Source organism: Vulpes lagopus, chromosome 3, assembly GCF_018345385.1.
Source record: "Vulpes lagopus strain Blue_001 chromosome 3, ASM1834538v1, whole genome shotgun sequence".
NCBI classification, from domain to species: Eukaryota; Metazoa; Chordata; class Mammalia; order Carnivora; family Canidae; genus Vulpes; species Vulpes lagopus.
Genome location: NC_054826.1, coordinates 102,635,200 through 102,657,617, shown reverse-complemented (window position 1 = coordinate 102,657,617; position 22,418 = coordinate 102,635,200). Strand labels below are relative to the sequence as shown.

Here is a 22,418-nt window from a genome sequence, read left to right as displayed (position 1 = left end):
CTGATGCTGCAAAAGAAGTTGGTAGTTGGTTCTATTATTTTGTTGATTGGGAAACCCAAGTTTAGGAGGCAGGGTTACCAAGTTCAGGAGCTAGAGAAATAGTTAGAGCTGAGATGTGTACCTGGGTGGTAGGCTCCAGGATCCTCTCTGTAGCTGCCACCACACACGAGTATTTCTCTTTGAGGAGGCTTTATGTCATGTAACTTTGCTAAAATCAATAGGCCTTATCTATTGGTACTTTGATATCCTTAAAAAGTTCCTTTCCCATATAATTTTCTTGGTCTAAAGTTAAATCTTCACTGTTTAGATATCTTTTGAGTCCCACTTTTGATGTCAATACACATGTGGCATAAATTCACTGTAAATATCTAAGCAGGGCAATGTATATCACCTCTGAATTTCTTTTCTTGGGCTTTTCAGCCTTTTTATTTAATCTGAGTTGGACTTTTAGGATTATTTGAAAGAAATACTGTACCATGTTCGAGGAAAATGTTGGTTATTTCTGATAGCTCTTCTCTCATTTTGGTTGGTCATACTTTTTCACTACAAACCATAGAAATGACAATTTAGTGCAATTCTACTTTGAAATAAAATATGGAAAGCTAGAAGCTTTCAGTTTGGAGAAATAGGAAAATTGCTTGTATCCCCCACTGCCTCTTATTATTATTAATTTATATGCTGAAATATATTAGCACAGTGCAGGATCAAACGAGTATATAAACACAACCATTTATGTTCCTACCATAAGCTTCACTGTATATTAATCTCACTGAAAGCTTGAATGGTTTCTTAGGGGAAAATATTGGAAGGGTAGGTTTACCCCATGAGTTCCCTTAAATATGCTGTTAATTCGCATTAATTTTAGAGAGAACAGAGATAACCCGTTTGACGTCCCCCGGACTGAATGCATCATCATGCTGTTTGCAGTACTGTTTAATGGAAACCTGAGGGCTCCTCCTGCTTTCTGGTTCTCACATGCACAGATCCAGATGCCAAGAGAAGACTACAGACACACTACTCAGAGAAAAGCCCATACTTCCTAGTCAAACTTTTGAGTCCTAAATGATGACTTTATAGTGAGACCTGGGAATCTGTACTGTGACCTTTGTCCTGCTTTTTCCTTTCTGACTTTGATGCCCTCCAGAAGATAGTGGGACAGAGCCCCAGCAGAGGAGTGAGGTGTATTTGCTTATGTGGTATGGTATGCTCAGGGATCCTGGCCCCTGTCTTCCCCAGGTCAGTCTTAGACCAAGCTTAGCAGTCACTGCCACCCCACACCAGGCCATCCCTCACCCTCAGAGGCCTCCCCAGGGCTGCAAGAATGCTCCTGCAGCACTGCTCACCTTCACAACCAGGCACAAACACATACACAGGCTTGGACAAGGTTACTTCCTAATTGAGGTGGAGGAGTGCAGTAATCTAAAAATATTCTCATTTATCATTAAGGATGGGACAGTTCTCTAACAGGCCTTCCAATGCCCATGAAAGCCTCTGTGCAGCTGAAGCAGCACTGACAGATATACCCGAGCCCTTACATTTCTGTGAGGTCTTGGAGTCTCATCCTCTGTGAAGCTTGAGTCAGGCTCCTCCAGGCTCTTTGGGCACTGGCGCCCCTTCAGCCGCTTCCTCTGCTGACTTGTAGACACTTCAGCAATGAGAGGTCCGTGGCTGTGAACTCATCAAGGGCCCTCTCAGGCAATGGCTCCATGCTTCTGCCCTCTTGCCTCCTGATACTGCTCTTGGCTTGTTGGCCAGCATCTCACTCCCTGGACTTTCGCTCCTGAGGGTGGGGACCAGCTGTGTCCCAGTGCTGAGAAACCAGGAGACAGTGAATGCTTGAGAAGAGAGAAGGGCCTTTGTAACCACAGAGCAGGAGCAACCATGTGCTTCTGCCTGTGCCTCTTCTGTGCTGTGCTCTGTGGACATTGGGAGGGTGGTAAGGGTCTCCTGTCTCTGAAGTGCAGAATGGCAACTTGGCTTCCCGTGAAACTTGCAGTCCCACCCCATCAGACGTGCTCTAGAGTATAAATGTGGAAAACACGCTATGTTTGTAGTCATCATGTTAGGTTTTTATTATGCTTTAAAAATACATATATATATATATATATATATATATATATATATATACACACACACACACACACATATATTCAGTTACAACTACCTTTTGCTCTGAGATTTCTCGTACTCATTTATTTTATAAGGCAATAGTAGAAATATATAAAGTGACATACAGAGAGGTTGGCTGATAGTTTTTAGACCCACAGAATATAATGATACACCCTACTCTATTTGAAAGTCTTTCACTGGTAAGTATTTATAAATATTTCTGATAAGCTAGGAGAATGAAGCCTGAGAATTAGCTCTGATGATAGAGCTGCCTCCTCCTTCATTTCACCTGTAGCTACCAAGGGCTTCTGTAGGTGGTCCCAGAAAGCACAGCTTGAATAAGCTTGTCCTAAAGCATGTGGAGGACTTGGTCTAAAGGGTATTATATTAAAGGATCATCTCACATCATTGAAGGGCAACCTTTCCATATTTGCATATTTAATTCTAGTAGAGCATACCTGGTCATATTTACATTTTTACCTCAGAAATACACTTGAAATGTACAATTGTTGCCTTTAAAAAGATTAATATTACTATTACGAAAAAGCACAACACACTGTGAGATTGAACTCCCAGCTTCAGTAGGTGTACATAATGACCTGCCAGCAGCTGGGATTTGAATGACTATATTTACCAGTAAAGGATCTTCTACCTGTATTTTTCAGAATAGGTGTTCACAAATGATACATTATGCCCTGTGCTTTTGTTTCTCACTGGGATTTGAAAAATAAAACTTTCTGTTAGTTGTAAATTCATAAGCTTGGGGCATGAAAATGTTTGAATTTGATATAAAAGAAGTTTTGAAAGGAAGATTAGTGGTTTAAACCAAAAGATTAGCCGCCTTGGGAAATTCAGCTGTCGAAAAAGCCGAGTTCAGTAATAAAAGGTCCTGCTCCAGCTGATTGCTCCATTCACGCTGTGATTTCTAATCTTTCCCGCCGGACTCTTGCCTGATTGACACTGCTGATTACCAACGCCTAATAGCACTCATCCTCACTTTACCAGAATGTGTGGGGTTCAGCTGCCTTAGAACCCCTTTGCCTGTGGTGCATGTGGCTCCTCTGCTATGTGGAAGTTTTTATTTCTCGTATTCATTATCACTTTAAGTGGAGGAGAAATGTGAGGTCCCAGAACTGATCACCATTATGCTGGCTTATGTCTCTTGTTGGCAGAGTCACAGCAGATCTTGAAGTTGGACTTGGCAAGTAGTAGTTGATTTCTATCTGTTCTCCCATGAGAGAGTTTATGACAGTAGATCCATGGTTTTCCATTGTGGAGCAGATAATTAAAGCCCATGGCAAGCTCCCCCTTCTTCATGGTAGGAAAACCTGGAGCCATAGGACGTGATTCTGTTTCAGAGCTTCTTATCCCCTGGCTTCCCACGGAAGTAAATGATCTTTACTGTGGCACATGGGTTGTGGTCCCTTTGTAGATGAGCAGAAGATTATCTCCACATTCGACAGGTAAAGTTAAATCCATTTACATTATGTCAGAACCTTAACAGTCCATTTAAGGAAGTGACTTCTACATCATAAAATGGTGATGTTATCTTGAGAGAACATTACATCCATTCATCTCCTTTGAATGGCTCTTAAATCTGTGTTATCCAGACTGATGAGACTCTCTTGTTCATAAATGATTTATTTTCTATTTAAAAATATGTGAAAATGGAACTATCAGGGTTTTTCATGGTAGTGCATTCTAGGGTCTTACAGTATTCATTGTAAGGACACAGAAGCATACTTAATATCTACTCATTTTTCCCAAGGAAAGGTAAAACTGTTAGTCACTACTTAGGAAAACACACACACACACACACACACACACACACACACACACACACACACACACACACACCCCTACTTCAGTGAGCACCAGGTAGACCATTAACTCTTCTCCAGGTCAGAGTTCAATGATCTTATTCCAGAGGTAACTCCATCATTTTTGTTTTTATGGATATTTGCAGACTGTTCTCTGTTCCATTTAAGGTATATAAAGATCACATGCTTTTGTATGGGTCTGTGTAGACCTAAATACCAACCCTTCTATGTCTTTTTCTGTCACCAAAGCTTTTGTGCTCTGTTACCTTTATGCTCTCTTAATTTCATCACCTGCATGTATTTCAGTGGTAAATAGTGCTAGGCTCAGAGAGATAACCCTGTTGTTCTGCACACTGGCTAATCTTTATTACAGTACTCGTATAATGATTGTAGCTTACACACTTAATTAAGATCCTAGAATACTGACACATATTTGCCTCCCTTCCCTCTATCATAAATGTTAGTGTCTGTGCTAACCACACTTTTGTGATCATTTGGATCACAAGATATTTCCTTGCCAACTACTCTTTATGAAGATTTCTTTTCCTGCTAGATCAGAGTATGCAGCATAATTTGTAAAGTATAGGCATGTTTAGTAAAGTATGAATTCTAGGAAAAACTGAATTATAGTATCATTTACAGTTAAAACAGTTGTATAATATATTAAATTGATGATGCTCTGTCAAGTATATAACCAGATTCACATTTTTGAATGTCTATTTTGAAGCTTTTTTATTTCAAAAGATGTATTTTTTATGCCTCATTGTAGGATGTTAGAGCCATATGAAGTGACCATTTTCTCTCCATTGTTAAGGATAGTGCAAACGGCTGGGCATGAATACAGCTCAGTCAACCCCAAGGGGTCAAAGCTACAGTCCTCACAGTTCAGCCTTATAAGGCCATGAGAGTGGCCAGTTTCAACTGATGCATGTAGCAAAGAGGGACATTGGACACTCTGTCACTGCTGGCAGTCAGCCTACTGATGCTCTCTCGCAGCACCGTCAGAGCAGGTGGTGTGCAGCAGCACCCTGGCTTGGTGGGAGGATCCACTGCCCTCCTGGTCTTTCAGTCACAGTCCCTGACACTTTGCCATCTCTGTTCCTGCATCAGAACTGGACAGTAGACCTCTTACAGCACAGCAACTGTGACTTATTCCCAGCACTAATAACAGAATCAGTGTGTGTGTACTGAACAGAAGATCCTGCAAGTCAGAAAGCCAAGAATCGTTCCTGACATCTCTCTCCCTCAGTCCCATATTCAGTCCATCACTCATTTTTTTTTTTGACACCTAAATATTATTTGAAAGCCACCCATTTCTCTCCATCTCTAGCCACCCATTTCTCTCCATCTCTATCCACCACCACAACCACTGCTATTGTCTTGGCCCAAACCACAGTCACCTTTGAGAGTATTTGCCTGGATCACCACAGTAACCCTAACTGGTCTGATTACTGCTCTGGCTCCTCTTAATTCCTTTTCCGTAGTGCAGCCAGATGAGCTTTTAACAGCATAGTCCCTTCACAGGCTGTCTGCTGTCCTTCTATGATAATAGCTCATCACCATTATCATCATAACACTGGCACTACTCTGACCAAGGCCAATGAGTAGGGTGGCTGTATAATTTATCATTCGTACAGGCCGCTTTTGAATGTGAAGTGGTGCCATTGAAAATCACACAGGAATGACATGGAAACAAGGATGTTTGTTTGCCTTGCCTGCAACCCCATGTAAGGCCTAGACCTTGTTCAGTGTGCCTCCATTCACTCTGTCTTCTCTGTGGCTACAGAATTGCTTTTCATTCTTTTGTACTTCTCAGGGTTACTTACCATGTTCACTACCACCTCAGGGCCTTTGCATATGGTATACTTGAGTTTTTGGGCCCTACTGATGTTTTAGCTTCTGCATGACATCTTAGTAGGATAAATATTTTTATATAGGCTCTTATCCCAAATGAAATTTAACATTTAATTATTTGAATGAACACTAGTAAGAGATTGGTAATATTATCAGTATAATAGTAATAAAATACAGTGATGAGAACAATAGCAAAATAAACTCTATACAGTTGGCCCTTGAACAACATGGGTTTGAACTAGGTAGATCCACTTATATGTGGGTTTTTGTATCACAAATAAGTGTATTTTCTCTTCCATATGATTTTCTTAACATCTCTTTTCTCTAGCTTATTTTATTGTAAGACTACAGTATATAATACATATAACATACAAAATGTGTTAATCGACTGTTTATAATTATTGGTAAGGCTTCCAGTCAGTAGTAAGCAATTAGTAGTTAAGTATCGGGGGAGTCAAAAGTTCTGTTTGGATTTTGACTGTGTGAGGGATTTGTGCCATTAACCTCTGTGTTGTTCAAGGGTCAACTATTTAAATTCTATATATTGTGGCATCTGCATTGCTCAGTAGGTTGAGCATCTGACTCTTGATTTCAGTTTGGATCATGATCTCGGGGTCATATGATCGAGCTCAGCATTGGGGTCCATACTTAGCATGGAGTCTCCCTCTGCGCCTTCTCCCAAAGCACATGCACATGTGCTCTCTCTCAAATCTTAAGAAAAAAATAAATTCTAAATATTAAGTACAAAGGAAACCAGCTATATGCACTACAGTGTAATGTAAAAATACAGTCTCAATTTTAGCACTGTTAATATGTTCTTTGATGCTTAATTTGTTAAAAATACAGTAATTTAAGAGCCAGTTTAGTAATTCCACAAATTTATCCAAAATTTGAAGTTAAGATATGGGTTCTTGAGAAGATTTCCTTAATGATAAACTCATGACGTTTAGAATTGTAATATATAGAAATTAGGGATTCTGGAGCAGATATCTGAGTTTTATTTTGAAATTCTTAAATGTTTTTTAGATTATCTGAGTTTTAAATGATGATTTCACCACTCACTATCTGGGTGGCCTTGAGCAAGTTACTTAGTTATGTGGGGTCTCCCTGTACACATCTGTAAAAGGAATATAATAATGGCATCTGTCTCATAGGGTGTTTGTGAAAATTAAATAAGGTAGTGCATACAAAGCACTTAGTTTCTAGCGCATAGTAAATACTCAGTGAATACTAGCAACTGCTGTTATCTATGCTGTTATTCTGTTTATTCAGCAAATATTAATTCAGTGTCTACTTTGCCTATGGCATTGTTCTAGGTGCTAGGATTCAGAAGTGGTCAAGAATAAGGCATAGAGTGCATTGATGTAATCCACAAGCACTCTAATTTCGAGATCTTATAAGTGCCATGACTGAAACAAATGTCATGGTTTTTAAAAAAAATGTCATGGTTTGTTGGGGCATGTTGGTGGAGAGAGATTTTTGTCAGATGAAAGGATGAGAACGAGTCAGCTCACACAGAACTGAGGGTGCATGGGGGCTGGGAAGGAGCACACAGAAGGCTCCATGTAGGAAAGGGCTCAGCCTGATTTCAAACTTAGAGTGTGACCAGAGTGTTTATGTAGGAGTAGAGAGGGTTCAGGGGCCTGAGAGAGGAGTAGATGAGGCAGTTGTGCCAGGGGATTGTATTTGAAAAGTGGGAAGTCGTAACTCTGTTTATTATAGTGCAGAGTCATGTAGAAAATTAGTAATGGTGCCCAAACTACAAGCTAAGTGCCCCAGGTTCATGTTTATATATTTTTAATTATTGAAGTCTATGTACAGAAATTGCACAAATACATAGAATTCATTCTTACATAGAATAATTTCTGTGAATTTTTACTAAGTGCCCCATATAATCACATCAAAAAATAGGTCTTAGCCTGCTCACCATAAGCCACCTTGTTACACCCTTACACCGTTCCTATCCCCCAGAGGTAACATTTATCCTAACTTCTAACACCACAGATAGGTTTTGCCTGGATTTTAACTGATGAACTTTTGGATGGAAGCATATGCTATAAACGTCTTTCTGTCTGGCTTCTTTCATTCCACATATGTCTGATATTTATCTTTGAGGGCGTGTGTGGCAATAGTTGTTACATTCCCATTGCTGTGTAGGATTTTGTTGTTTAAATACACGTAGGTTTCCAGTTTTATAGCCCACCAGAAAGCCCTAAAGAGACAGGATATGTGTGTGTGAGAGAGAGTGAGATGGAAGTTAGCTGGTGATTCCTGTCATTTATGTATGCATGTTAGTCTTGCTTATCCTAATTATTTTTTTTTAACCAGGTGAAGATTATATGAAGAAATTTCCTTTAGAGCCTACATATAGACTGTTGGCTATTACTTTGAAAATATAATGCCTAATTAAAACCAGGGCTTGCATAACCAGAAATTGCCCAGTATGCCCCTTTGTTAAACAGGTATTAATCATAAATGGAAATAACTTGGATAAACTTGTCAAATGTTTTCAAATGGTGCTGATTATTGAGCTCTTGGCTTTCTGAAATATCATCTAGGGTATTACATGCTTCTAAGGGGTCAGGGATTATTGGCTACTTAATTGGGTTAAGTAGCCATCATTTATGCTTTTTAAAATTAGATCTGTTTAAATAAGTGATTGACTAATTGGATGAATGGTGTTTTCATGTGCACTTCATTCACTTTTCTTTCTTTCTTTCTTTTTTTAATATTTCAGATGATGTTGTGCCATATTTTAAAACGGAGCCAGGCTTACCCCAGATTCACCTGGAAGGCAACCGCCTTGTTCTTACTTGCCTTGCAGAAGGGAGTTGGCCTTTGGAGTTTAAGTGGATGCACAATGACAGTGAGCTCACCACCTATACCAGCGAATATAAGTAATTGATTGCTTGAAAATAAGATTCTATTTCAGGTTGATGTGTTTAGAATATTTGCCTTATGGGCCACAATAGCACAAAGGGTGAAAACATTTGATTGAATTTCTAATGCATTTGGATTAAAAGAATAGAATTAATTAGAATGTGATTTAATATTCTGATCTACATTGTATTTACACCTAGGAAGTCTATCATTAAATTTGTAAAAGGAAGCCCGTTAGTGAAATTACTAGACTAAAAAAAGCTATAGTTACAGAGGAATGCAAATAATAGCTTTAGCATGATAAATTTGCTGTCTTATGGCAACAGCCCTGCCCACCAGTATTGTTCGTATTTAACAAGCATGAATGTTTAAACAGGGATCTTTAAATCAGTAGCTTTTGGAGCTCTGAGCAGTCAACAGAAAATTTACCTTGCTAACTTTTAGAGTCAGGGATGGGAGAAGATGGAGCTGGGAGGAGGGGAGAAAGAGGAGAGCCTCTCATTCCAGCCCCCCAAAAAGCTGTATACGAACTCCTGCATGTACTAGGTGTGGGGTGCAGGAGTAAGCATGGTGCTGAGGACAAAGAACAAGCTCTGAGGTGAGGGGAGGCCGAGGTGAGGTCACACCTGAGGTGTGGCTTCTCCCAGGACCAGAAGCACCAGCTTGCAAAGCCCCCTGTCTCCCTGCAGTGCTCAGATCTTTCTGGTTTGAATCTATTAGCTTCCATTTCTGTATGAGGATTATTATAACAGATGCTGTAGGTCTAAGTAGGACAGAGAATTAGTGACTGCTTAAAAAGTCCAAGAGGTCCCCAAGTCAGCAATGTCATGCTCTTACTGAATTGAAATAAAAGAATTGGCTGGCAGTCAATTTAAATAGAGTAATGGGCTGGCTTCTCAACATGGGGCATTAGCCCATCACTCACCTTGAAAGTCAGAAGTTAGGAGTGTCCCACTGGCTTTTAGAAGAGCACATGACTCTTAATCTCAGGGTTGTCAGTTCAAGCCCTATGTCGGATGTAGAGATTACTTAAATAAGTAAACCATAATTTTTTTTAAGTCAGAGGTTATATGATGGTCCATGAACGACATCCAGCCTGTCCAGAATGTGGTATGTGTGCATAGATTTAAAAAATAAGTTGAAAATTTATACAGATACATACACAGAATATATTTAATTGCTTTCTAGCATTTAACAATTGTAAGATTCCATATAAATCTGGTCCCTCTTGACTAGTCAGAAATAAATTCCATATAAATCTGGTCCCTCTTGACTAGCCATGGCAATGCTGCCCCAGAGAGAAGCAGGCACTGGCCTGTGCTACTGTTTAGGAAGGGCACAGCCTCTTTGTTTCTTAGCACTCTGGTCCCCATACCACATAAAGACACAGTTGCTATGCTCAGGTCCCTTATCCATCTGCTCTTTGTAGACACTAGAATTTGTGACCTCCTCTTTATTAGGCCTATACTGTAAGAGTGTCTGCTGTTGTGGAAGTAATTTATCATAATAGTTAAGAGCATATTGACATCAATAGACCTAGGTTTGAATCCAGCTGACTACCAATTAGTGTCAGTAATGTGATCTCAGGCAAGCCACCAATATCTGTAAAATGGGCATGATCATACCTCATTTGTGGTGTTGTAAGCATTAAAAGGCTCTACTGATAAAACAGTATTATTTCCTGACCCATGCAATCTAATAAATCCTAGTGGACATTATATATTATTATAATGAGGTGTTAGAGGACTTGGTTTTGTAGGAGGGGCCTAAGAAAGAAAAAAACAAAAAGCAAGTTTAGAAATGAGAACACATGTGAGTAATGGGCTCTAACAGCAGGTGCCTTGAATTTAGATATTTCCGTTTGACTTCTGTGTTTGACTTTGGACAAGCGACCTAACCAGTTTGATCTTGCTTTTCTCATTGTAAAATGGGTGTAATAAAACCCACCTCAAAGGATTCTCATAAAAATGAAATGACATAATGTTTTGTATGTCCCAGGATGAAAGGAATGAGATTTCAGAAGGCTCCAGGTTGTTCTTCCCTATAAAAAGTAGGGAAGTGAGTGATCCACAACAATGGTCTTCAAAGTGGGGAACATGGGCATGGGTAATGAAAAAGAATTTGTTTTCTAGATGTTCAGTTTCCAAATATGTGTTTTCTGAGATTGAGCTAAGAACATGTCTCTGTGTAGGCACCTATGGTTCTCTTTTCCCACCCTCTTTCTATTCTTTTTCCTAGTTCACAGAAGGAAGGCTCACTCTCCCTGTCTTTGTCTTCCTATGGAACTGCATCTCAAGGTTGCAGGACAAGTCCATAGTTCAGGATATTTGGATTGAACAAAATGTTAGGCTCTTTTAAACAACCCCAGAAGAACTATTTGCCTTTCACATAGTCCATTTAGGGGAAAGGAAGACACTGGAAATGGGATATTTTGACCAATTTTGCATTTTTAAAAATTCGGATATGTTGCATAGGTGGGCAACAAGAGCTATACCAATTTTTTGTTAACAACCCCACCTTTCCCATTATCCAGCTGTTATTAAAGAATATGTTGTGCCTTAAGGAACATGTAATAAGAACAAAGCAAAGAGCATGTGCAAGATAGATCCATGGCAGGCAGAGGCACCTTGTTTTATTTAGGTGGCAAACTCACAGTGGTGCCCTGGGGGTTTTCCATTTACACAGAGTAGATGTAGAATATTCAGGATTTGTTAGAAAAAAAATGAAGTTGAGAAATATTCTTTTATGAAGCCTGGTCTGTCTGTATTTCACCCTCTGAAATGAGAAAAGCCTGGTAAGGCCTTAGTTGCAGATCTTAGGGAGGAGGAGGTAAAAAGTGCTGTTTACTTTCAGCAGATCAGTGTTCTATCTTGATGTAGAAGGAACATGCAGGAGAGGAAAGTTAGGGCTTCCTATTTTCTCCAACATTTATTCAAAAGTAACTTTCATCAATTTTTGCAAAAGAGATTATTTGATAGTCTAAATCATATCCATTTTATTACTTTCCTGTGTTTTGCTTGCTGCTATGCTTCAGCCTCTTCTCCCCTTGTTTATTTACTTCTTCCATGTACTCATTAGATTTAAATGAACATTTAAATGATCACAAAAATGTGGTCAATACCTTCCTTTGTTGTTAATTTCTATCCATTTCTGTTTATTCTAATGGTAAATAATTCCCATTCAATGAAATGTAATTGAAAAGAAATAGCCACTTTCCTGTCATTAAGAGTCACATTTTCTTTCTAAATTTTTAAATAATTATATTACAAAATTAACACATTTATATTGTTTTGATTGTGTAATAATTGCAATGAACATATATATAATACAGAATTTTTTTAAGCACCTAGAATCTTTTGATCAAAGGACATCCTTTTTAAGTTGCCAATTATATGTGTATTTTTACTTCAGAGAAGTATGATGGATAATCAATAAGTATCTTCCAGGCAAAGAAATATGTTACATTAGAATAAAATTTCTATGGGGTAAATAGATTTACGGCTCAAGTTCAAAGAGTAAAAAGGAACAATATGAAGGTTCTGTTAAAGAGTTCATTAATAAAAAATGGATAATGTGGATTTCAAACTTATTTAGATTCTGTTAGATACATGTAAAACAAGTGTAACAGTTTTATATTAAAATGATAAATCAGGGACGCCTTGGGTAGCTCAGTGGTTGAGCATCTGCCTTTGGCTCAGGGCGTGATCCCAGGATCTGGAATCACGTCCCACATCGGGCTCCCTGCATGGAGCCTGCTTCTCCCTCTGCCTGTGTCTCTACTTCTCTGTGTGTCTCTCATGAACAAATAAATAAAATCTTAAAATAAAAATAAAAATAAAAAATTAAATGCTAAACCAGGGGTGCCCTGGTGGCTCAGTGGCTGACTCTTGGTTTTGGCTCAGGTCATGACCTCAGGGTCCTGGAATCCAGTCCCATTTGGGGCTCCATGTCCAGTGGGAAGTCTGCTTGTAGATTGTTTCCTCTCTCCCCCTTGCCCAGCTCTCTTTCTTAAATAAATAAATAAATGAACAAATCTTAAAAATGCTATAGCAAAAAAAAAAAAAAAAAAGCTATAGCAGACACCATGCCATTATTACATATGCAACTATTTAGATTTATGATAAAACCATTTTGGTGCCCACTTTAAAATATGGAAGGAGATGGAGCTTTTTATGCATTGCTCTTTGCACTAGCAGATTTACCTGTTAATTTAGCACACTCTGGATAATTCGCAGGAAGATAAAGCATTGTGGGTCATTGAAGTAAGATTGCAGGGGTGTTTCATATAGGGACCATTAAAATGAGATAGATGCTTCATTCTCATTTCACTAGAAACTTAGAAGAAATGGGTTATTCTAAAGCAAGAATGGTTTGGGTAGATGTGATAAATTATATACTTTTCACTGAGGGCTTCAGACACTGAGATGGGTTATCAGGGATCCATTGTATTTTGTCATCATTTTTTTTAGATATAAAACCTGTCCAAAAATCTCATGCTATTTTTTCAAATTACTCTTTCATCTACTTCCTTCCAATAAGCACCTTTAGCTATCATATGTTAACCTTCACGAGACCATTCTCAGTCTCAAATTGAAAAACATGGCTACTTTATGAAAATGGTAGCTGTTTTCTCTCTGAAATTGAGTCTCTCTTCTTCCACCCCCACTTTGGTATCAGTAGAAAATACTAATCCTATAAAGGGCACATAATATAACCTCAGCTTTCCCAGCTTTGATCAAAAATAGCATTTCCTTTGCTGCATATGTTGCAAACTGCACAATGAATACCAGCGATTTTCAGATGTTTTTCATATTGATGCTAGTATTCACATTTAGGCACAGGTGACTGTATTGGCAAAATTGTAGTAGTTCAGCAATTAAACCAAGCTTATATAGCTGTTGTGGGGAGATTTGTCTCTTTTTTTTTAACCCCCCAGAAAATGTTCCTCAATTATTTTCTACTTTGAAATAAATATATATGTATGTATATGTGTGTGTGTGTGTGTGTGTGTGTGTATATATATATATATATATATATATATATATGTATATATATATGAATAGATATGTATGCTCATAATTTCTTAGTGGTAGGCATGATATTCATTATTCTAATGGGAAAAATAATTGGATACTGTGAACTGCTAAAAATCTTACCATCTCCTTATATGGCCTATCTCTGTGGTTCAATTTATGTGACAGTATTAACAATAGAAGTTTGAAAGATGATTATTCTTTTTGTATTTCAATAAGAAAATAGAAATGGTTAATTAAACATGAAGTAATTTTTCTTATGTTTTATAAAAAGATGAGAAAATTCATAATATTAATGAAAATGATCAAATACTTGGGAATAACCTCTATAAGAACCTACCTGAATTAGAAAACCTCACTAAGAGATATAAAAGAGAATCCTAGATAGGAAATCTAAACAACCACAATACCAGGCAAAGTATATGAAACAGTTGTGTTCAAGATACTGGATATTAGCCAGCCAAAGGTGGTGATGCCAGAGAAACAGAAAATCAGTGGGCCCTCTGATTTCCCCAGCTTTAATGCTGTGCAAGAATTTCTAGGTGATGGCCCAGACACGGGGGTGCACAAGTGTCTGGAGGACTCCTGAGTTGAAGAGATTGGAGAATCTAGAGAGATCAAGGCAGAATACCAGAGAGAGAGAGAACTAGAGATGTGCAGAGGTTCTATGTTGAGTATTAGGCAGGATATTCATCAGCACATTCACATGAGGAGATTCCCCAAGCCCGGGAGAGGACTGCCCAGAAGTGATGGTAGTACTTACCATGCTCACCACATTGGGGAGTGGGAGTGGGCTGTTCTCACAGGCATATCAAAAAACCTCATAATTTATGGGGTTATTGGATAGAGGATACAGAATTATCTTGGATTTGTAGTGGGAATTATTAACCCTTGACCAAATACAACTGTGATCATGCCTAAGATTTTATAAATAAGACCAGAAAGGGTCAGACGACTTTCAAGTATTTTTGAAGCCTCGGAGATCAAAACTCGAGTATTTATAGAAATACAACAATATCCATCACCAAACAGGATAAAATCTATAATGTCTAGAATGGAATCAAAGATTATCAGGCACATAAAGAGGAAGAAAAGTATGACTCATAAGGACAAGAAAAACAGTCTATTAATCTATCAAGCCAAAGCTGACACAGATGTTAAAAGTAGAGGAAGACAACGAAACATCATAAATATATTCCAAGTGATTAAAGCCAAATACATACATGAAAGATATTAAAAGGCAGAAATCAAACTTGTGAGGATGAAACCTATAATGTCTGAGATGAAAAACACATTGGATGGGATATCAGTTAGACATTGCAAAAGAAAATGTTAGTAAACTTAAAGTTATAGCAATAGAGCTATCCACAATGAAAGGCAGAGAAAAAAAAAAGGAATCAAAAACAATGAAATGAGCATTAACAAGTTAGAGGACAGCTTCAGCCAGCCTAATGTATGTGTGATTGGAATTCCAAAGAAGGCAGGAGCAGAAAAATATTTGAAGGAATAATATTGAAAATGTTCTATATTTGATGAAAACTACAAACCCACCAATGCAGGAAGCTCTGCAGATCCCAAGAGCAGATTTACTGGCCAGTGCAATGAGGAAAACAAATACAAGAGAAATAAAAGGCATCTTGATTTTAAGAGAAGACATAAAAATATCTTTTTTTGAAGGTGACATGATCATCTATGTAGAAAATGTGACATTATCTATTAAAAAGCTGCTAAAACTAATATATGGACTTAGCAGTGTATCCTTAGAAGGATACAAGATCAGTATTTAAAAATCTTAAGACCCAGAGACAAAGCATGTAATTATGCTTCATCGCTAAACAATGGGAAAAACTCCTCTACTTGTGTTTTGTTTTTAATCTGCTCTGCCCCCTACTCATCAGGAGGAAAGGTCTATTTAATTGAGAACTGTTTTTGTTAGATGACATGTAACCAATTGGTTTCTTATCATCCCATTAAACTAAGTGTGATTCCTGACTGGGTCTTCCCACAAGGGGCTTAGTTCCCCAAGTTGTTTGGCTTCAGTTTTCCTGACTTGTTTTATAGTCACTCTTCTGCTGGTTAACTCTTCATTGATTCTGTCCTCTTTGAACTGCCCAGCAGTTGTACTTTGGCTCAGATGAACTAGTATTGCACATTTTGGCTAAAATAAGTAGAATCCCTTATAGTCCCACACTGCTTAAGGCTCTGGGTCCTTTAATCTTTTTCTTAACATGTTTCTGTCTGGACTTTTCATTTCAGTATTTTACTTGTGAAAAAAGTTATAGACTGATCCCACTTTTGACTATTATTCTTTTTAATTTCATGTACTTATAAAAATAGGAAACTTACTTATAAAAGGAAACATAAAAATAAAATTGAAAGCCTAATTATTTCTCCTCACATCTCCAAAAGAAGAATCAAATTAGTTCCAAGAGTATAAATGGCTTACCAGGTTTGGTTTTGTTTTGGTTTTTTCCTTAATCATTTTTTTTCACTGTGAATATAAGATTGGGCTTTGGGCCAAGATATGAAAATTTATAATAGAACTTAGTTGTTTGTTTTCATGCAAAATAGATATTTTTATACGAGCATAAAAGGTTTGAAAATATGGGGAATAGTCTTACCTGGAATGGCATAAAATGGATGTGGACCCCCATTCAAAGAAAAAGAAAAAGCTTTAGATCTAATTTTAATGAGCATGAAAATTCTCTCTTGTGAATTATATTGCCTGACCTGAGAGGAAGAACTGAAGATGTGCCTTCATTATTCAGAACTAGAGTAGGTCTTTGTAGACTTGTGTCCTCAGTCATACTATATTATTGTTGCTAGAAGAACTGCTCCATAGTAGCTTGTCTGCAAGCAGGCAGTATAGTGTCAGATATTTTCTAAAATTTTAGTATTTTATGTTCAGTAAAAGTCATAATAGGTTAATTTATCCCAGTTTTGGAGGGACTGTTAATCACCTAATGATTCTTACTGGTTTACCAGGAAGCCATGATTTTTTAAAGAGAGAGGATTCAAAGAGGCATTATTTTTTTCCTGTGATCATGGTAAGTGCCTAGTAACTTCAGAAGTTTCAGCTGAAATTATTTTGGCTTTGTCCTGTAGTGTAGATATTTGGGGAATTCTAGGACAAGCCACAGAAACAAACTCTTTCTTACTGAAATGGAACAGGAAGTTATTGCATGGACTTTGGGTTGCTGTTAGAATCAATCACCAGGCAGGCTGGGCACTGGGAAGGGAGTGAGATGAGGCAGCTAGAGCCACATCAGCCCAAGAGCCAGTCCTGCAAGAGTCCTGCACTAGTTCAACTGGAGCCTGGATGCTGCTGTTTGAGCTACTGCCCTGACTGGCAGTAGACACCACAGTGCTCCCCTGGTTACAGGCTCCGCTGTACTGTGGCACCACTTCTGTCTCCTTTAAGTCCTATTCCTGTGCATCACCAGCCTCAGTTCTAAAAATCCAGAGTACCTGTGGCCAGTGGTCATGCATTATCTCATCCTGTGTCCAGGAGTCTGCCTCCACTGAGACTCACCAAGTAAAAAATTCTCAGAACACAGGAAAATAGTTGTAGACCTCAGACAGACACAGGAAAATAGTTGTAGACCTCAGACAGTGTCAAATGTTCACTTTAGGCAGGGCTAGTCAAGCAGTTGTTTATGGACTGAAATGGAGCTAAGTTGCTTGCTATGGAAACTCTGGGGTGGTTCTTGTGGCTCATCTGAGAGGCAATTCAGAACTGAGGTATTGTCCTACTTAGCAGAAATGGACATTAAAACTCTTGGTTTTGCTGTGATTTTGTGTTTGATTTTCTTTAATTTGCTGTTCCTGATAATGAACTAGCCCTGGAAAATGTTCTGTTTGTCTAGTAGAATTCTGCTTTTATACAGTGAATATAAACATTCCCTGCTGTGTTTATTTGAAATAGGAGCAGGCATTTTCTATATTTTAGTGGCATATGGTACTAAGATTTTATCATACTTTCTTATAAAGAGCCAGGAAACTTTTCTGCTTAAAAATGTGTGTTTATAAACAATAGGCTTGCAGTGAATATTCCCATCTGTTAGGTGAACATAATTTGTGTAGGAATTCCTGTAATAGGTGGAGTACTTTGGAACTTTTCTGTATATTTTTTTCCCTGGTGAGACATTAGACTAAAGAGATGGTACAAAACAGCATATGCCTAATATTCAATTTTGTATCTGCTCCTCCCTATGGTTTGAAAACACTGCTATTTTTGTGCATTAGTACATAAGATTACTATAGAAATTCATAAGAATTTAAAATCTATTTAGGATACTACAAAAAAAGGGAAAATGGAATGGATAACAATTATATAAATATGGAAATGTTGCCATGATGAAACTGTTCATGTAGTTTCTCAAATATGTACTCCCATAACTTGTGTAATTTCATCTTCAAAAAGTTTTGTTGACTATAACTTAATCTCAAAACTCCTCCTTATTATGATCATAGTATGTGACAGAGCTGCTCATCCTTCTAGTCTTGATTTGTAATTTAAATAAATGGCATTGACTCTTTGTGTTCAATTTGATATTATTCTTATTATCCACACTAATTAATTTTTTGTTTGAGATGAGTCATTCCTCAGAATAAAATTTTGAAGATTAAAACTCAGCAATATTTTTTCATAAAAGATTTTATTAATCTTGTCATGGGAATATCAAGATGGTTATCAGAGGGAAAACATACTTTGATTAATATTTGCTTAGTGTTGAATTACCTATATTGTCCAAATGTTTTATTCACTAAAAAATATGCCTTTAAGTTCCTTTTTCAGGTTAATTGGACATACTTGAAGATGAGCAATCAGTTGAATATAAGCAATTTCAAGCTATGCTTAGGAACTGAGCCAATAAAGCATACCATACATGGTGCTCTTTACCTAATTTTTAGAAGTTTCTCTGATTATCCTTTGTGAGAAGTATATTTAAGTTGAAGATAACTATTAACGTCTTTGTAATAAAGGATAGCATCACTGAGTTTTCTCTTTTTCAGGAAATAGGCTACCATTAGATTGGATGTTAACTTCCCTTTTCTTTCTTGTGGTAGGCAACTTCCTATTTGTAAAAAGTATCCAGGATGCAGCCTTATTCTTGTGTGTTTATGAAGGTGGCCTAGAAACCAATTAATGTATTTTCTTAGGTATTGTAAAAGATTTGGGCTCTGGGGCTATAAAACTCACTTCAAGTGGTCCTTGGTTATAAATTGTACTTGCTTATGGATATCAAAATATCCTAAGTTATAAAACTAACAGTAAACTGTAAAGCAGAGCTTTTATGGAAACTGTATCCTCTAACTACTTTTTTCCTTCTATAAAATGTTACTGAAGTTTTTAGAAAGGCATTGATCTGAAGGACATGATTACTTAAAGTCACAGCAATAGAAAATACCTATGAAATCACCTTTCAGTTACCCAAAACATTTTTAAAGTTAATGTCAGGGCCATATGTGGAAAAGTGAGGGAAGTGTATGAATTGTGGTCTACAGCAGTAAGTGCAGAGGGGAGCTGTGTCATGATGCTACTGCTGTCTTTGCTTTGATGACACCTGTAAACATTGTTTGAATTTTTAGGTAGAGTGACACAACACATTATGATGTAAAGGTTGTTGCCAGTTCTAGAAATAATTTAGATTCTGAGAGAAAGAATTATACACACTTGTAGCTAAAAGGTCTAGTTTAAGTGTAATGACCTATAGCTATTTAATATTTGTTTTTATTCATCTCGTTGTGAGTGTTATCCACTACATGCATGGCAGTGTACTGGTTGCCAGAGGCATAGTGATGAACAAGGCAGGTCTAGAACCTAGCTTCATGTACTCTTGACAGCCTAGTTGGGGAGACAGACAGCTATTATGTAATCTCCCAGATAAATTGCAGTTGAGGTGTATTGACTACAGAGAAGGACTGGATAAACATTAGTTTACCAAAAATAAAATATTTGTTGAGCACTTGTGATGCTAGAACTTCTCTGGATATAGAACCATTAACATTTCTTTTTGGTATTTGGCAGGTATATTATCCCGTCTTTACAGAGGCATGATGCTGGGTTTTACCGCTGTGTGGTGCGGAACAGGATGGGAGCTCTCTTGCAGAGAAGATCAGAAGTTCAAGTCGCATGTATGTGTGGAAAAGTCTCCATATGATGAATAACAGAAACAAAATGTCTGTGGAGAATGTTGATCAAAATCACTTTTAACCATTGTAGGAATTGAGATTCTGTCTTGGATTCTATTGGGAATAGAATAATTGCTAAAGTTGTTGGGAGATAAACAGCCAGTAAGGCTGTTCCGATGGTGACCGGGCTAATGAGGTAAATGCCACTCCTGGCCACTCAGTAAGGAACTTTGTCAGGCCCTGTGCAGGAGAGAAAACAAAAAAATTAACTAGATGCCTTCTGCTTTATGATCAGCTGCTCTTAGCATTTATGATACTCAGGTTCATGTGTTTTTCAAATAAAAAATTAAACCCAGTTAGATAAAGTTTTATCAGTTCATAACCAGTTCTTTCCAGGAAATTATTTAGAAATCCTTTAACCACACAATTAAAAAAAGTACGTAAATAACATCCTAGACAGTATTACTGCTAGTGACTTGATGAATTCTCTGTGGGGCAGACCCATTTTGGAGTAAAAGTAACTAAAGGAGACACCAGAATGCAAGGACTTTGCATTTGATGTCATGTTCAGGAGGGATTGGAGAGATGAGCTGACTGATGCAAAGTACTTACTTAGTACTTTTGTAGTCCAAAATCTGTGAAGAGTCGGGTCCATCTAAAATGGCCTATCTGCTTTATTACATTTTGAATTTACTACTAAAATGTCTCCTCATTTAAAAGAAAGCAGAAAGTGTAATGAAGCTTTAAGTTACATGTCAAGGGCAGCCCGGGTAGCTCAGCAGTTTAGCGCCGTCTTCAGCCCAGGGTGTGATCCTGGAGACCTAGGATCGAGTCCCAGGTAGGGCTCCCTGCATGGCGCCTGCTTCTCCCTCTGCCTGTGTCTCTGCCTCTGTCTCTCTCTCTCTCTGTGTCTCTCATGAATAAATAAATAAAATCTTAAAAAAAAAAGTTATGACAGATTTGAGAGAACTCTAGAGAGCTCCTAAATTGGCCTGCCAACCAACGATGACAATATTTTCTTATTTGTTTTTTGACCGCAGGTAAGGCCTATAGTTTTCAGCCTTATTATATCGAATAAAATAATTGCTCGTTACTCTCCTATTCTGTAATTACTAATGACCAAGTGAGGTGCTAATGCTGTACATGTTTAGTTATGTTTTTAATTAGGAAGGCTTAACTTTTCTAAAGTGTGAAGTCACTCAGCTAAATCTTTCTGCAGAATAATTTAGAACTTCTACTCAATTGAATAATTGAAAACATAATTAATAAATGCAAAGTTCAGATCAATACCCCAAACATATTTGAATAGGTTAGCAGTTTGGAATTTATTATAATGTATTAAATTCTATTATGTAATATTAAATTTTGGGCTTCTTTTGGTTATTTATACTCTTGTTTCTATCATTTATCTCTGGCTCTTAGATTTTTTCTCATCTCTCTTTTCTCCTTCTTCTTAATAATAAGTTTTACTTTGAAAATAAACGTGACTGTTTTCCTAATGTTTCATTAGTTTCATCTCTTTCCTAGAATATTAAATCTTCTTATTACATAGGAAATAATTTCCTTTGAATAAAAAATCCATGGATAATAGAGATTTTCTGTGGACTGTCCAAATTTATATGCTTTGAGACAAGGACATAGTATGTATGCTGTATGTGTGTATACACATATATCTGTATCTAAGCATAACAAAGACAGTTTTTGAAAGGTTCAAATGTTACAAATCAATTTACAATTTTTAATTGGCTTCTTATACCTACATTCTAATGACTGGGTTTTTTCCTGAGAACCCTCATTTTTTAAGAATGCTGTTAACCAGTACCACAGGAACTGGAACAAAGCCTGCTTGCCCCAAATTAAAAAAAAACTGAACAGGGGGACCATGGCTGCCTGAGTGGAACTAGCTTGAGACCCTGGGGAGTGGGGTGATAGCTAACAGTGCTTCATTACAGTCTTTGTGGTGGATCCCTTTCCACTGTTTATTCCAATATTAAAATCAGTTGCAAACGTTTCATTGTATTGCAGCGACACAAAGACCATGAAGTTCTGCTGATTAATGCATTTCGTGGGCATTTTGGAGGCACATGGCTCTGTCTCATGCTTCACTTCACCAGTTGATCTGCATTCATCAGCATTACTACTCAGTCTCTCATCTTATTGCTTAATTATAGCAATGTCAGTGACTTTGCTGTAATATATAGTTATTTACATCTTTGACCCTTTCCCCCCCCAAAAAAGAGTTTTCTAGAACTTATAAAGTCTGATTTTTCTCTACAGATATGGGAAATTTCATGGATACAGACCAGAGGAAAACAGTGTCTCAAGGACATGCAGCGGTTCTCAACTTACTGCCCATCACCAGCTGCCCGAGGCCACAAGTGACTTGGTTCAGAGAAGGGCACAAGATCATTCCCAGCCACAGAATGTAAGTTGCCCCAAACTATAAAATATAACTCATTACACTTGTTGGCATCATTTACATATTATTTAATGAACTTCACTGTATCAGTTAAGCCTTGAAAAGAATAACATACTCTGGTAGTCCTTCCCCAGTCTTTACTAAGCAGCTGTTTGGAAGACTTGGCTT

At 37.6% G+C, this 22,418-nt stretch overlaps 1 protein-coding gene across 1 annotated transcript in view; it reads left to right on the top strand.

Annotated features, from left to right (window-relative positions):
- SDK1 (sidekick cell adhesion molecule 1) overlaps positions 1 to 22,418 on the top strand; it is a gene marked incomplete at its 5' end in the record, with an annotated part of 911,733 nt that overhangs the window by 357,497 nt on the left and 531,818 nt on the right. Inside the window, 3 exons of the mRNA XM_041750102.1 lie at positions 8,521 to 8,680; positions 19,728 to 19,834; positions 22,109 to 22,256. Coding sequence (XP_041606036.1) covers positions 8,521 to 8,680; positions 19,728 to 19,834; positions 22,109 to 22,256 — 415 coding nt within the window. The remainder of the gene's footprint in view (positions 1 to 8,520; positions 8,681 to 19,727; positions 19,835 to 22,108; positions 22,257 to 22,418) is intronic.